The following is a 16,104-nucleotide window of genomic DNA, read 5'->3' as shown; positions in this document are numbered from 1 at the left end:
TTTTTAACTGAAAGGAAGTACACCGAAATGTTTTCATTTTTTGTGTTTAAAGGGGAGTTTCACGTCCCAAAAAACATTCTCCATTTGCAAAGACGTAGCAAGGAGGAGCTGTGAGACACAGCCTTCCTTGTGTCAGCTCCGCCCCGTGGCCTGCCCCGACCCGACCCTGCGGCAGCAGGAGCAGCTGCTACTGCGACACCCGTGGCCCTTCGAATATTGCTCAGCTAGTTGTAGGCAGGAAGACGTGGCGAATGTCCCTTTCAGTTTGTGTTCTTAAAATTGGGCTTAATCCTTGGCACCAGGAGAAGTGGAGTGGGTAGGCAGGTTAATTAAAAGACCATGTGAAAAATTTCTACTTAAGATCTCAATAATTGAGGCTTTTTACATGTAGGGTGAAGTCAAGAGAGCCTTTTCACCTCTTCTCTAATGATATACAAAAATGCATGCATGTTATTAACAAAGCAAGGCACAGTTAGGAAGTCACCCATTTGAAACATTGAGTTTCACGCCCCTTCCTCCGTGCCTCCAGTGATTTGTGCGTTTGAGGAGAGAACCTCAGCGTTGGGCTTTCCATGGCCCTGCCTTGCTTCATTGCCCATACCTGCCCTGTCCCCGAGTACCGCCACGCTGCCTTTCTGCTGGACCCTCTGTTAATTCCCTGAAGCCTTCTCAGCCTGTGCAGCTAGTCAGCGGCCCTCTGCTGTTCACGTTTACTCAGTAAACGTGTGTGCCTCAGTAAAGCGCCGCCTTCCTGTGATCAGGTGCACGGCTTGCCTGTCTCTCACCCCCCGAAACAGCATGCTCCTTGTTGGCCCTGACGAGGATACCTTATCTTTCTGACTCTGGAACTGTCTTAGGTGCTTAATTAGATAGGTTTTTAGTATTTAATTTTATTATAACTGTGATTCCTTGATACTTGGAAATGATTTTATTTTTTTTTAATTCTCTAAAGGTGATCCTAGACCTTGAGGAAGAAAGGCAAAGGCATGCCCAGGACACGGCCGAAGGAGATGATGTCACCTACATGCTGGAGAAGGAGAGAGAGCGTCTGACTCAACAGGTAATTAAGGTGGAGGGTTCGCAGCCGCATTTGCCAAGAATAGCATTTCTCAGAGACTGCCCTACAGGATATACATTGGTGTTGCTCAAGAAAAGGGCTTTACAGTCAAATAAGTCTGGAAGTTACTGAATTAAATGAAGTTAAGCAGGTTTCTGACTTCCATTTCTTAGACCCTTTAGTGTGCAGAAGCACATCGTGAGTCTTCAAGAGAAAGGTAAGGTATTCTGTGATTAGCAGATCTGTGTTTTCATAAAGTCTTTTTTTAACATGGATCACCCACTGTGGGACTATTGTTCCATAGAATCCACTCAGACCTTTTTTGACTTAGGATTCCCAGTAAGAAATACATTTAACAACCTAGTTATATACACAGAGGCCTGAAACAAAACTATCATGAAATCATACATAATCCTTACTACTTACAATACACATTGATGTTTTATCTCCTATTTTATCTTTTAAAAGTTCCGGTCATGCCCTGGCTAGGTAGCTCCGTTGGTTGGAGTGTCAACCCGTATACCTAAAGGTTGGGAGTTCGATTCCCAGTCAGGGCACATACCTCGGTTTCAGGTTCAGTCCCCAATCGGAGCGCCTACTGGAGGCCCGTGAAACAACCGATCGAAGTTTCTCACATTGATGTTTCTGTCTCTACCCCCACCCTTCCTCTCTCTCTCTCTAAAATCAGTAAGCATATCCTTGTTCTGGTCATGACTCACTAAATTGGTTTCCCCGTCCATTAATGGATCTCACAGTTTGAAAAATACTGACTAAAAGGGTTCCTTCAACCCTTCCCTTTTAATGGGATTGGGATGATGATTAAAACAGACTGCACTTGTGTAAAAAGTATGATTTAAATGGAACTACTTATGTTTGTTTTTAACACCAGAAAGAATTGTTAGTCAAGCTTTAAAGGCTTTGTTTTCAGCAGCATTCATCACAAAATCTGGCTCATATGGCTTTCTGTTTTCTGTTTTGATTGCTTCTAATCCTCTGAAATTGCCACACCAAAAACACAGTGATGGTTCGTATTCCCACTTAATAACCCTGAGACTTTATACGAACTAGAGGTGCCTCCTGAATCATCAAAGAAAGATTAAGTTATAATGTATATGACCCTGGCCAGTGTGACTCAGTTGGTTGGAGCATCGTCTTGTAACCAAAAGGTTGCAGGTTCAATTCCCAGTCAGGGCACATACCTAGGTTGCAGATTTGATTCCCCACCTGGGCATGGGTGCTTGTGACCCATGGTCCAGGTGTACACGGTCCCTAGTCAGGACATGTATGGGAGGCAACCAGTCGATGCCTCTCTCTTGCATTGGTGTTACTCTCTCTCCCTTCTTCTCTAAAAGCAGTAAAAAAATGTCCTTAGGTGAAGATTAAAAAAATTATAATGTGTATATTTTTGTGGTAGGTGTCCTGACACTTCAGAAATACCTGGTATAAGCACACGACACGTATGTCACCTTGCGTGCCAAGAACAGCTAGCCAGAGCACTCTCTTTATAATTGTTTTTCAGTGTATCTCTTTGTTTTCTAACTCTAACTGAGATATGTGGTGGCATTTTTTTCCTAGTTGGAATTTGAAAAGTCCCAGGTGAAAAAGTTTGAAAAGGAGCAGAAGAAGCTGTGCAGTCAGCTGGAAGAGGAGCGTGCCCGCCACAAGCAGCTCTCATCCATGCTGGTGCTCGAGTGCAAGAAAGCCAGCAGCAAAGCCGCCGAGGAGGGGCACCGGGCCGGGGAGCTGAGCCTGCAGCTGCAGCAGGAACGGGGCCGCATCAGTGTGCTGGAGGAGGAGCTGGCAGCTGAGAGGAAGCGAGGCTTGCAGACTGAAGCCCAGGTGGAGAAGCAGTTGTCTGAGTTTGACATCGAAAGAGAACAACTGAGAGCAAAACTGAACCGAGAAGAGAACCGGACCAAAACTCTGAAAGAAGAAATGGAAAGCTTGAAGAAGATTGTGAAGGATCTAGAAGCTTCTCACCAGCGTAGCAATTCTAATGAGCAATCAAAGAAACCAGTAACCACATCTAAAGGCACAGTGACCGAGCCTCCCAGGCTAGTGTCTGTATTCTGCCAAACGGAGAGTTTTCAGGCAGAAAGAACCCATGGGAGCAATGCAGCCAAGGCGACAGTCACTGGGCTGCCTGGTCCCACCACTCCTCCTTACTGTTATGCAAAAACCAATGGCCATTTTGACCCAGAGATGCAAACTACCAAGGAGCCGATCATAGGCAGCAGTGTAGAAAACCAAGTGCCTCCACGAGAGAAATCTGTGGGATTGGCCCAGGAGAAAGCAGTGGAGAATGGTGGGTGTCCTGCGGGAACCGAGAGTCCAGTCCCAATGCCGAGCCAGCTCCCCTCCAGTGGGAGCTCACTGTCTCCCAGCAGCACGGCGTCCTCCTCTCTCACATCCTCTCCTTGCTCGTCACCGGTACTAACCAAGCGCCTCTTGGGGTCCTCAGCCAGCAGCCCTGGCTACCAGTCATCCTACCAAGTAGGGATCAACCAGCGGTTCCATGCAGCTCGGCACAAATTTCAGTCCCAAGCAGATCAGGACCAGCAAGCCAGTGGTCTGCAGAGTCCTCCATCCAGGGATCTGTCCCCCACCCTCCTAGACAACTCTGCCGCCAAGCAGCTGGCCCGCAACACAGTCACTCAGGTGCTCTCCAGGTTCACCAGCCAGCAAGGGCCCGTCAAGCCCGTTTCTCCCAACAGCTCCCCCTTTGGCACAGACTATCGGAATCTGGCCAGTGCTGCCAACCCGAGAAGTGACACCAGCCACTCACCGACTCCAGGGAAAGTGTCCAGTCCTCTGAGTCCCCTGTCTCCAGGAGTCAAGTCCCCTACCATCCCCAGAGCTGAGCGAGGAAACCCTCCACCCATCCCACCCAAAAAGCCTGGCCTCACTCCTTCTCCATCCACAACCGCTCCCCTGACCAAGACTCATGCCCAGGCCACCACTTTGGCTGGCACAGAAGACCTGGCGAGCAGCTGCTCTTCAAATGCTGTCGTAGCCAATGGCAAGGACGTTGAGATACTTCTGCCCACCAGCAGCTAGTCCCTCGGAGGGGGCTCCACATTTGACATTCCGTCAGATTTCACCCAAGAGCTCAGAGTCAAACCGTTGAGTCAGATCATGTTATTTATTTTGATAGTAGCTGAAACCATCTGTATAATACATTTACTATATTTCACCTTTTTGTATTTTTTTTAAGTAGAAACTGAGTAGTTTGGATTTTTATGATTCATCTCTTTGTACTATAAAACTTCGAAGGGCACCTCAAAGATGTCTCAAGCTCAGCAGTCACCATCGTATGGTGGTGGGAGAAGGTAATTGAGGACCAGGTGGTGACCTGCTGTCTATTTCGGGACTAGAATCACTTGACACTCATTTTGAAATATGCAGAAGTGGTTCATGCAGATTTTTATTCCAGATGAACATGCTTTAAAAGTGCCTGAAATAAGACTGCCATATGAATGTGATTCTACAGCAAAAACACAAAAAGGCTCGTTTAATTGCAGGAAATGAGATCCTCTGTGAATTCTGAATGTTAAAAACAAACACTGCTTTTAATTCTCTTTTACTATTTTTATTACCACCAGCTGTATAGGTAGAGTATCCTGAAGGTGGGTGTGAACTCACCACAGATCGGAGCTTTTTAGAGCCTGTGAGAAGCCCTCCTGAGCATTCAGTAGTTGGGGTGCTGATTTTCTTGTACTTTTCAAAAATTAAGTCACTCCCAGGTTCCTGCATAAATTCTTGAATAGAAGAAGTCACATCTACAGTCAAAAAATGTCTTCAGGCATCTACTGTTGTGTAAGGAACTGATTCCAACTGCTATTACTTGAATAGGAACTGGTTACTCTTGCTTGTATAAAGGTTTTGCAACAGAATGAGATCTCATCTTTATTCTGTAATCAAAAGCAATAACTTAAAAGTCACCCTTTGTAATATTATAACTCAGAATTATATAGGTTTTACCAAATTGTTACACTTATTCTCCAGGCTGGCAGCACCTGGTGTCTCTATGTGTGTAACTTTTATCTAAATGCAAGTATTCATATATAGATACATACCCCTTTATGTGTTTAACATACACACACTTAACACAAATATTAGTGTGATTATATCTTTGGAGTTTGCAATATAGCATAAAGGATGAGTAGAAATGCATGTTAAGATTACCTACCAAAGCATCTTGATGGGTCTGGAACCCAGTCAGTCGAAGGAGCCATCTCCGCAAGGAGATGGGGAAATTCCAAATGCGGTCAGGTCTTCAGTCATAAAAAGGCAAAGCCACACTAACCCCCGTGTCACAGAACCCAACTGGTCACGTAAGTGAGTGGAGCAGGCATTCAGTCCCGTGGTGGAATAGGGCCCGTTTCAAAGGTTCACCACCTGTTCAGCTCCAGCTGCTTGTTGCCATGCAAAAGCTATGTCACTGGCTCCTCAAATTTTCATAAAATCCAAATTTTCATGAGAAACATTCTCAATTTTAAATACTGAAAACTGATTCAAAAAAATTTTAAACACTGCTAGTTAAACACTTCTGCAGCTGATTGTAGCCCCCAGGCTACTAAGTTGCAATCTCTTTTGTTCTAGATATTTACATCATTTCCATCATAGCAAGTTTGTGAGGACAGAAGCCTCCAGACGTTCCAACTTGTAGTACAGTAAACAAAGTCTTTAGACTATAGCGATGGGATTCAAAGTCCCTAGAATCTTAGAGCTGCCTCCCTCTTCCAGACAAGACTGCCCACTGGCCAGCTCTGCCATGTGCTTACACAGCTGTGTCCACAGGGATAGAGGGGCCCTCGGGGCCTCATGTGCTGTCCTGGCCACCGTCTCCCCAGCAGCCCCTGACCTCCTGCTGTCATTTAAGTCTGTTTCTTCTGAAGCCAGTACAAGATGATGGGCAGGTGGTGGAAGTTAATGTATAGCACAGGGGGCGCGTTGGTGTCTCCACAGCTTAAGGTCTGATTAAGGCCAACGCTCAAAACTTAAAAACTACCAATGCCCCGGGGAGTCCTCCAAATGATGAAGGGGGCATCTTAAACCACCTGAAGCTACCATGCACTGAACTTTATTCCCAGGCATAGCCAGATGATGGTGTTGATAAGCTGAACTTTTCTATAGTCCTGGAGTGTTATTACCTCTCTTGCTTAAAATGGTAATCTTAGAAGTTGCATTGTGCTCTTCCTTTGTTTTGACATGATATATAGAGAGAGAGATTATGAGGAAGTTTATTTCTTAGGAAGTGCACTGAATAATGTATTTCTTTTACAGTGTAATATGGGGGTGGGGAAATGAAAAAGAAATGTGTATTTTTGCTAGTTGCCTATCTTCTGAGATAAATAAGCACAATACTGCAATGGATCCAATAATCCAGTTAGGTATTATAGATTAGTATTTAAGTTTGCTGTAGATTGTGTGTGCTAAGTAAAAGTTCCATGATTCACAATTTTGGTGTTTAACCCATGTTGCAAAAGCTATGTTACTGGTCAACAGACTATATATAATGATGTGCAACATATAACACAAGCATTAACTAGTCATTAACATTTGTAAAGCAAATGCACCATGCAGAAGTCTTCACCCATTTTTATAGCAGACATTAAAACAAGTTAAATCATCCTGTCTGGGGGAAAAATAGTCTTGTTTGTACAAAGCGAAGAATGTAGCCCCGCAGGCCTGTTTTGCTTGGGAAGAAGCAAGTGGGGTAGAGGGAGCGTTCGTTCACGGCTTTAAAAAACCAAGTGAAGTCAGTGCCCCATCCAGGTTAGACCCCAAAGGACCTGGGACCCTGGTTTTCTTTAGAATCTTAGAGCTGGCAGAAGCCTTCACAATAAATATCTAAAAATTTTAAACCGTCGGGGGTTTTGGACCTTTTGAGAATCTAAGAAAGGACAGACTCTATCCCAGGAAAAATGGATATGCGTATATGCCCATTTGGTTGATGGCTTCACAGAATCCAAAGACCCTGAAGCCACCCAGGATTCATGCACCCTAACTTCAGAATGCCTGATCTTGCTTGTCCTGCCTCTCGTTTTTCCAGTGACTCATGCATCCCTTGTCTCCTAGTCCAGTGCTGTTGCTGCTACATTGTTAGTAAATGCAAATTGTAGCCAGACAAAAACTCTTGAAAATCCTTTGATGTACAAAAAAATGTTCAAACTGTGGGTGCTGATGTATTTAAGTTTCCATCATTTAAGCCAATTAATGATCATTTCAACAACACTGGGCATCCTGTTTCCCGTAACAGCCTGTCAGCAATGCTTCCTGGCCAATGTGCGTGTGAGAGAGAGAGAGAGAGAGAGAGATTTACAAAGAGCACTTCGCCTGCTAAGTACTTAAAAATTTCAAATGTTTTTTGAAACTTTGATGTGTTTTCTTCATCCTCAGGAGTCAGGTAGGCAATGAGCATTGTTCCACAGGACTTGTTTTAATGTAGTTGCTGTACAACTAGTTGAGAAAATTCGAGGACCTGAATCTAGCCATCTGCTCTCATATCATTGGCCAATTCATTGGTAAAAGCAGAGGAAAAGGGACACAAGGGGTAGTGGTTATCAGACTTGCCGGTGTGAAGCCTGCTAAGTATGTGGACTCCTGGGGAGGAGCCCAGGGGCCAGTGATGCAGGTAATCTGATGATCACCTTGGGAGGAATAGTGCTGACAGCCCTCCCTCACCAGTTCATTCACAAGAACGTGTCCTTTGCCTTTAAAAGGCAATGGTATTCAGAGTCTAAAATGTCTACTTGGGTTCTGAGCACTGTGTTAATGCTTTCACGTACATGCTGCCTTCCTAAGCTTCACAAGGGTGCTGTGAGGTATTAACCCCCCTGCGTGGATGAGGTCGTTGAGGATGGGAGACTTGTACAAGGGCCCTTAGTAAGTGACCAGGCCTGGACTGAAGCCCCAGGACTTTGCTCCTCCACTCCCTGGGTTTCACAAATGAGAATGCCCTGCAGCCGACCCGGCCCTTCAGATTCTGATTCAGTAGGTTAAGGTGGGGCTCTAGATGAGGGTCTGGTCTTAGAATGGAGCGGGTTTAAACCCTGCAGCACACCTCGCTGCGCCTCCCGCCCACCCATATCCCCACACCCAGGAGTGGACGATCAGACCTAACCAGGGGGACCATCTGATTTCCCGCAAGCAACACGTTGTTTTACTATTTAAGATGAGACTGAAACCAGGATAGCTGTTACAGAAGAGAAGTTTTAAAGTGTTCCCTGCTTTCAGGTTACTCACAACCTAGTTGGGAGAAGGAAAACGTTAATGCAAAAAATTAAGCCCTGGCTAGCGTGGCTCAGTGGATTGCGTGCCAGTCTGTGAACCAAAGGGTCTCCAGTTCAATTCCCAGTCAGGGCACATGCCTTGGTTGCAAGCCAGGTCCCCACTAGGAGGTGCTTGAGAGGCAACCACACATTGATGTTTTTCACCCTCTCTCTAAGAGAAAAACAAAAAAGTTAACAGACAACTGAATAGCGCCAAGTGGGGTTAAAATGTCGCATGCGGTTGTTGAAGGCAGTCCTGGCAAAAGCACTGTGCTGGGACTGAGGTGACAGAGTATCATGTGGCTCTGTCTACACCACTGAAGTGGTTGGCTCTGAGGAATTACTGGAAGTGCCCCAACAAGATTGGCCTTATCCCTGGAGAGTCATCTACTTAATTTGACAAGAGACCCACTCGCTCGGTGTGGCAGACACCCAGTCTCCCTCCAGGAATGAAGGGTTTCCTTCCCTAGCCATGGGGATACTGACAGTGAACCTCCCTCAGCCAACAGCCCCTTCTACTTGCCCCTACTAGAAGTAGCCCCTACTGACTTAACTGAAATCAACCAGTTTGACCAAGGCCATGGCCGCTTCCATGGACAGACTGGTTGCTCTAGGGGATGAAGACCAGGTCCCTTGTCCCTAATTAAGGGAGCTCTGAAGGGTCACCTCAGCTTCAAAACCCCCTGTAGCTGCACCTCAACTTTCCCTTCCCTTTTTCCCTCCCTCCTTCCCTGTGGATCCCAAGGGTACTTGCTGGTAAACCTGCCCTCAGACTCGACCATACGTTCTGGTCATGGTTAATCTAAAGGAGGTAAGTTATTTGGTGCCAAACTCTCCATCAGCCCTTACATTTCTGTTCCTTCACTTAACACAACTACTAAGAGAGGCAGGTACTCCTACTTGACCCCTACAGAAACAGGCTCACCGAGGCACGGGTCATGGCCCACGGTTCCCCAGCAGAGCAGGGCTGAGGTTCGGTGGCACCACTGGAATTCAGACCATCCCAGGAGCCCTCCAGTCCACTCGTCTTCCACTGGCCCTACTAGAGCCAACACTATGGGAAAATACATGCGGGGAGTTTAGAGTCTTAGCTCTTTGTCAGATTCCTGTGTGAATCCACTGGTTAGCTAGTGGCTTTCAAGACTTGAGGCTCAGGAGGACACTGAGGACACCAAGGACAGGGTTCAGTGGGGAGAAAAGAAGGGTAGCTGGCCATCAAATGTTCGAGCAAGAAGTATGCTGAGAGACCATGCTAGCTCCATCATTACAGGTGAGAAGGAGGCCCAGAAAGGCCAGGTGACTTCTGCAAGCCGCCATGTCTGGCTCCCAGCAGAGCTGGGGCTCAAGAGTCAGTCCAGCTTTGTGGCTTCTGCTCAGCCACCTGCACCCACTGAGCTGACCTGGGATCAGGAATCGCTAGATCAGCCCTGGTTGCTCCCTTGGGCGCTCCTTCCTCTCACCTGATTCTCTGGGCATTGATCTTGTTCACCTGAGCTGCCCCAGATTCCAGACCTTGCCCTCTTTGTCCACTGGCCTAGGGCTGTCCGCGGTTCTTGCAGACACAGAAATCCTGTCCTCCTATCTCTGAACCTGTTTGACAGCTGAGGTGAGGCCGAAGGGGAGGACAGTGGAGCTTCCCTCCCGGGCGGTGCTGCCCTCTGTCAGGCACTGGCGCTGCGAAGCACTTACTCATAAGGCGTTCTTTTGCTCCTCAGGTGTGGACATGAAGTCACTGAAGCCACAAGTGTCTGTCCCCTCCCAAATTGTGACTCTGACCTGCCACACCTGCTGTGTGGGAGAGACACCTCCCCATCCTGGTCACAAACACACAGCACTCCCAAGAAGGGCCTTTTTCACGGTCAAAAAACTCACCCTTCTCCCTTCCCTGCCAAGCCCGACCTCCCACTCCGCTGCTTCCCCAGCCCACCCAACCCCAATCAGCGCCTCCCAGGACTGGGCCTCAGCCTGGTAGGGTGGATTGGGGTGGTGACCATGGCACACAGGCCCCTTCTTCATCCTTAGTGAGTTTTCCCTCCCCTGGATCTTGGTGAGTCAACACCACTGGGCCACACACAAGGCTCCTATTCAGGGCTCACTTTCCTCCTGCACTAACGCGGATCTTGGCATCTCTCTCGCTCGTTTTCTGTGCAGGCCTCATTCTCTCCGTGGGAAAGCTCTGCTCCCTGCCCTGTGCCTCCGAGCTCGCCTGCCCCCGCTCCCGCCCCCCCCTCCCGCCCCCGCACACACACACCCGCATTCCTCATCCATACCTTCCGGGAGTTTGCCGTCCCAGCTGGACACGAACATAAAGGAGTTTGCACAAAATAGAAATGTTACACTGTCAAACCCTCATCCCTGTATTTTCACCAGAGTGTGTTGCCGCCGGCTCTGCAGGCCCAATGCTATGCTGCGAGGGACACGCATCCATACACACACTTGCTGTGCCTGCCCGTTCCTTCAGTGTGTGTGTGTGAAGCACTGACCGTGTATCAAGACTGCCAAGGGCTAGAATTTACACTTCAAGGGGGAACAAGTGTGACAGATGTGACATCTCAGGGCAGTGCTGGGCAGCATGCAGCAGGTGCCCAAATGGGTGATAGGGCCCCCAAAGTGCCTAAGAAGTTCAGCAGAGCAAGGAAATCTGTGGGTCTAGAGACCCCGATTTAAATGAACAGTAGAAAGGATACTGATTTGTGTGGATGAGGACAAGGGGATGAAAAAACAGGACCGGGACAAGCAAAAAAAGTTGACCTCGGGCAAGTCAGCCTCTGCTAGCCTCCCTTTCAGCGCCAGGATCATGAAGACAGGAGATTATTTGCTGCCTTTGGGGAAAGGCATTGGGGGAGAGGGCTGCGGGTCCAAGAGGAAGCCGTGTGCTCCCTTCTAACCAAAGCTGAGTGGCTTGCGCCCCCTGGTGTTTCTGCTGCTGTGATTCTCTGCACCAAGGCCTGGCCGCACCTCCGTCTTCCTGAGGCAGGACCCACTTCGGAGACGCTCGTGTGAGAGGAGATGCGTCCCCTCCCCGTGTCAATGCTTGGCCATCACCCTGGCGGCGAAGGGTCGACCACAGCCGCAGTCCCTGACTCAGACACAGATGGAAGCCCAAAGCAGTGACAGGGAGATGACAGCAACAACCGCTCACTGTGAGCCTTAAGTGAGCAAATAAACTTCAGAGTAGCTGGGGCCTAAGCAAGCACCCGGCAACGACAGCCAATACTATTATATGGCTCCCAGAAGAGGGACTGACACAGAGAGGGTGCTTGATAACTATTCGTTAACTGGAGTCAGGAGGAGTCTATCAGCATTTATTCGTTTATTCCTTTGCCCATTTAATGATGCTTCAAAAATGCCTATACTGTCTCTCCTGTTTAAAAAACACAAACAAGCAAATAAAAAACCTTAGTGAGTCAAGTAAGTAAGCAAGAGCCAGCGCTCTATGGGAGGAAAACGAGATTTCATTCATTCATGCACCCATACAGAAGCTCCCAGTAGGTGCCACTCACTGACTTAGGCACTGGGGTAGAAAAATATGTAAGTTCCCAGCCCTTAGGAGCTTTGGGTGCTGGTGGGAGAGACAAAGAGGAAATATGGTGTTATGTGGACTATAATAAAAATAGGAACAACCTGTGGCGTAACAGTTAATCCCCAGTGGAGTCAGGAATGGTGTCAAAGGGGAAATGACATCTGTCCTGGTCCTGAAAAAGGGGTAGATGCTCCCAGGCAAAGAATGGGACGAAGGGCATCCCAGGGACTGAGAACAGCGCAGGCAGCGCACAGAGCCGCGCAGGGCCTGGTGAGCAGTCTGCGTCCGACGGGGATCTGCAGGAGCAGACGGGTGCAGGAAAGGGCATGGTCTGCCCAGGGGAGAACAGGGACTCCAGGGGGTGGGCCACGGGGGCCTGGGTTGAGGAAGCATCCTGAGCAGAGGCAGAGTTACCAGGATGTATAAGCTTCAAGGACCATTCCTGGCACAGCCTCTTCCAATCCCTGAAGGGCCAAGCGATGTGTTCATACGATCATACGTTTGTCTAAAATTTGCTAAAGTAAGATGGCTGCAGTCAGTTAAAGCGGCTGGCTCTTGCCACTCTGACTTCTCCTACGTCACACCGTTCTGGGTGGGCTTGGAGTGGCAACCACAGCATTTTGGGAATTCAGCTAAAGGTAAGTTGAACAAGAAACTATTTCTGAGTGAAATCTGTTTATGAAGTCTGCAGGCACTCCATGCTCAGCCGAGATTTTGCTGGCTGTCTCAGCGTAGGACGGCTCCCAGGGAGGCTTTTACCGGTCACCATGCTGCCTCACTTTGCACAGTGACACAAAGATGCAACAACAGGCTTGTATTGCTCTAAAAGGAGGAGAAACAAGGTCTTAAATGTATGGAGCCAGAAGCTGGTCTCCAGAACATTCTTCCAGTTATTGGACGTGTAAGATTATGAGTGGGCAATTAATTTCTCATCAATGCCTAGTCAAAAGAAAATTTCTCTTTTGTCAGGAAAATACCCAATAATGCGGTGCACACAATTATAAATGTACCATAAAAATGAATATATAATCAAAGAGTATGGAGTCAAAAGATATGTGTTGTTGTTGTTGTTGTTTAATTTTAGAGAATTCTGCTTCTGACCAAGATGAACTAGCAGGCACTGGATTTATTCTCCCACCTAAAACAACTCAACATGGAGCAAAATATATTAAACAACAGTTTTCACGACATTGCATATCAGGCAACAGAGGACAGAGAAAGAAATAGTGTGCGTCCTCTGATGGCCCTAGCAGCGAGGGGGAATCAAGGCACAGCCTGGCAACTCCACGTTGCGTTGCGATGGGAGCTGGGAGTGGGGAGGGAAGACAACTGGAGACCAGAGAGCTGCATGAGACCTCCGGAGGTTTTCAGATGCTTCCTCTGGAGTTTTCAACCAAGCACTAACATATGCATGTGTAGAAGCTGACCCAAGGCCATTGAGAGACACCCAAGAGGAGTAGAGGGAACAATACGCAGAGCACATGGCACTGGGAGTAGTTTCTGTTCTCACTGGTGGAATGACAAATCTCACCACTCATGGGAGTGCTCAGCAGGGTTTTGTCTGTATAATGGGTCAAAGCTGGTTCTGCACTAAATGCTTGCTTCCCTGCTCCTGCCTTAAAAAAACAAAATTTAAAGCAAGACTTAAAAGGATCAAACTTTTTTGAATAACTGCATCCCAGAACAAAGCTCAAGAATTTGTATAGGAAAGCAAAAATATCTAAACCCCAAATTAAAATTCACATAGTCTAGCAGCCAATCAAAAATCACCAGGCATGCCAAAAAAAAAAAAGGAAAATAAAATATATATATATCCATCCCATAATTAGGAGGAAAATCTGTCATCTAAAGATTAACCAAAAATAACACAATATTAGAATTAGTAGACAATTCTATTAAAACAGCTATTATAATTGTATTCCATATGTTCAAAGAGATAGAGGAAAGAATGAGTTAACTAGAGACACAAAGAATATAGAAAAGATCCAAATCAAATGTCTGGAGATGAAAACCACAATATCTAAATTTTTTAAAAAAGTTGGAGGGTATTAATAACATTACATACTATGGGAGAAATAGTGCTAAACTTGAAAAAATAGCCATAAAACCTATCTATATGAAACATAAAATGTAAAAAGATTTTTAACAATGAACAGAACATCAGTGAGGTTTGGGACAAATTCAAGTGACCTAATATAAGCTTAACTGGAGCCTCTGAAAGAAAATATTTGACTATGTAATGGTCAAATTTTTCCAAATTTGAAGAAAATGAGAAACCCGCAGAAACAAAAATGTCAATGAGCCCTAAGCATAAAAAACATGAAGAAAACTCCACCAAGGAACATCATAAAGTGTTTAAGTCAGTAATAAAGAGAAAGCCTTCAAAACAGCCAGACGGGGGCGGGGGGGGGGGGAACCCCCAACATATTATATACAGATGAACAAGAATAATAACAGGAGACTTCTCATTGGTGACAGTACAATCTAGAAGACAGTTGAGCGATAGCTTTGGAGTACTGAGGGGAAAAAGCCATCAATCTAGATAAAATTCTATACCTAGTGAAAGTACCTTCCAAAAATAAAGGCAAAATAAAGACTTTTCTCAGAGATACACAAGCTGAAAGAACTCATCTCCAGCAGACTTGCAGTATGAGAAATATTAAAGGACGTACATCAGGCAAAAGGGTAATGATTCCAGAAAACGGGGTCTATGTAAAGGAATGTAGAGCACTAGGTATCGTAACTATGTGGAAAGTGTAAAAGATTATTGTTTTATCCTTTAAATCTCTTTAAAAATTGATCCGAATGTACTATGGGATTTGTAACATATGAAGAAGTAAAATGTTTGACAACAATAACAGGCTGAGAAATGGAAGTATAACAGCATAAGATTCTTAGACTATACGTGAATATCATATGAAGGTAGACCACAAAGAGTTAAAAGTAGATATACTGCAATCCCTAAACAACCAAAAACAAAACAAAACCAAAAACCTCATTAGGCAACAAAAGAGAAAAAAGTGGTATCATGAAAAGTACTCAATCTAAAACAAATAAAAGAGGAAAAGGGGAACAAAGAACAGATTATATAAATATAACAAAAATGTTGACTGAAAACCAACCATTTCAATAATGGCTTAAAATGTAAAAGACCTAAACAACCCAATCACAGGCAGAGATTGTCACATTATATAAAAAAGTAAGACTCACATATATGCTACCTACAATAAATCCATTTTAAATATGAAGACATAAGTCAGGTAAATTGTTATAGAATACTCCAACCAAATGCAGCAAACTACATACTATTTTTGAGTGCATATAGAACATTCACCATGAGACTCACTGTTGAAACATCTAAATATTATATTTAAAAGGATTTGAATTATACAAAGCATCATCTCTGACTACAATGGAATTAAATTAAAAGTCAGTAACAAAAACGTCTCTGGAAAACCTCCAAATATTCGAAAAATAGCACAGTTTTAAATAACCCACAGGTCAATGTAAAAACCAAAAGGGAAATTGGAAAATATTTTGATGTGAATGAAAGTGAAAACATAACTTATCAATATTTGTGGGACACAGAAAAAGTACTTCCCAAGCAAATACAGGATGAAAACAGGCCACGATAGTGAGAACAATTCCAAATGTACTTTTGAGTGCTGAAACCAGATTATAGCAGCTTAAGAAATAAATAGGAGTTCAGAAAATTAAGGGAGAAAAATGGATTTCTCCTTAATGGAGAGTGTAGACCCTATTTTCAAGAAGTTCAGAGGTTAGGGAAGGACAAGGGAGGGTAACTAGCTTTGAAAAAAGTTTTGAGATAAAGTTGGAAAAAAAACAGAGTTTATTTATAGGCCGGGGTACTTGGTTAATGGGCAGAGAAATGTAACACACTCAGACATTATATGAAAAAAGGTAAAGTCAGACTGTGAACCATGTACAAAATCCAATCTAGATGGAATAAACGCTGAAATAGAAAATATATAACTATAAAGCTAACTGGAAATGTAAGGGAATATTTTTGTGATGAAGAAGAACTTCACAAATAAAACCCAAGCAGCACAAAACCTTGTGGCAAAAAGTGATAGTTCTGACTACATCAAAATTAAGATTTGTGGTCAATAAAGAACACAATAGGTAAAATTACAAACAAGTGCACTCGAAGTCCTTTCCTTTCTACAATTGGACTGGGGTTATGAGAAGGAAACACACATGAGCAAAGTGTCATTCTCATCACTTCCCGT

General features: G+C 45.3%; 1 protein-coding gene across 1 annotated transcript in view; it reads left to right on the top strand.

Annotated features, from left to right (window-relative positions):
- Window positions 1–6,742, top strand: part of CTTNBP2NL (CTTNBP2 N-terminal like) — a 45,813-nt gene extending 39,071 nt beyond the window's left edge. Inside the window, exons 5-6 of the mRNA XM_054564935.1 lie at window positions 953–1,060; window positions 2,633–6,742. Of these exons, the coding sequence (XP_054420910.1) occupies window positions 953–1,060; window positions 2,633–4,114 (1,590 nt within the window). The 3' untranslated portion in view covers window positions 4,115–6,742. The remainder of the gene's footprint in view (window positions 1–952; window positions 1,061–2,632) is intronic.
- Window positions 6,743–16,104: the final 9,362 nt, after the last annotated feature.

Source organism: Pteronotus mesoamericanus, unplaced genomic scaffold (assembly GCF_021234165.1).
Source record: "Pteronotus mesoamericanus isolate MK-2021 breed Mesoamerican mustached bat unplaced genomic scaffold, CSHL_Meso_final scaffold_99, whole genome shotgun sequence".
Lineage (NCBI taxonomy): Eukaryota > Metazoa > Chordata > Mammalia > Chiroptera > Mormoopidae > Pteronotus > Pteronotus mesoamericanus.
This window is presented reverse-complemented; position numbering and strand designations above follow the sequence as displayed.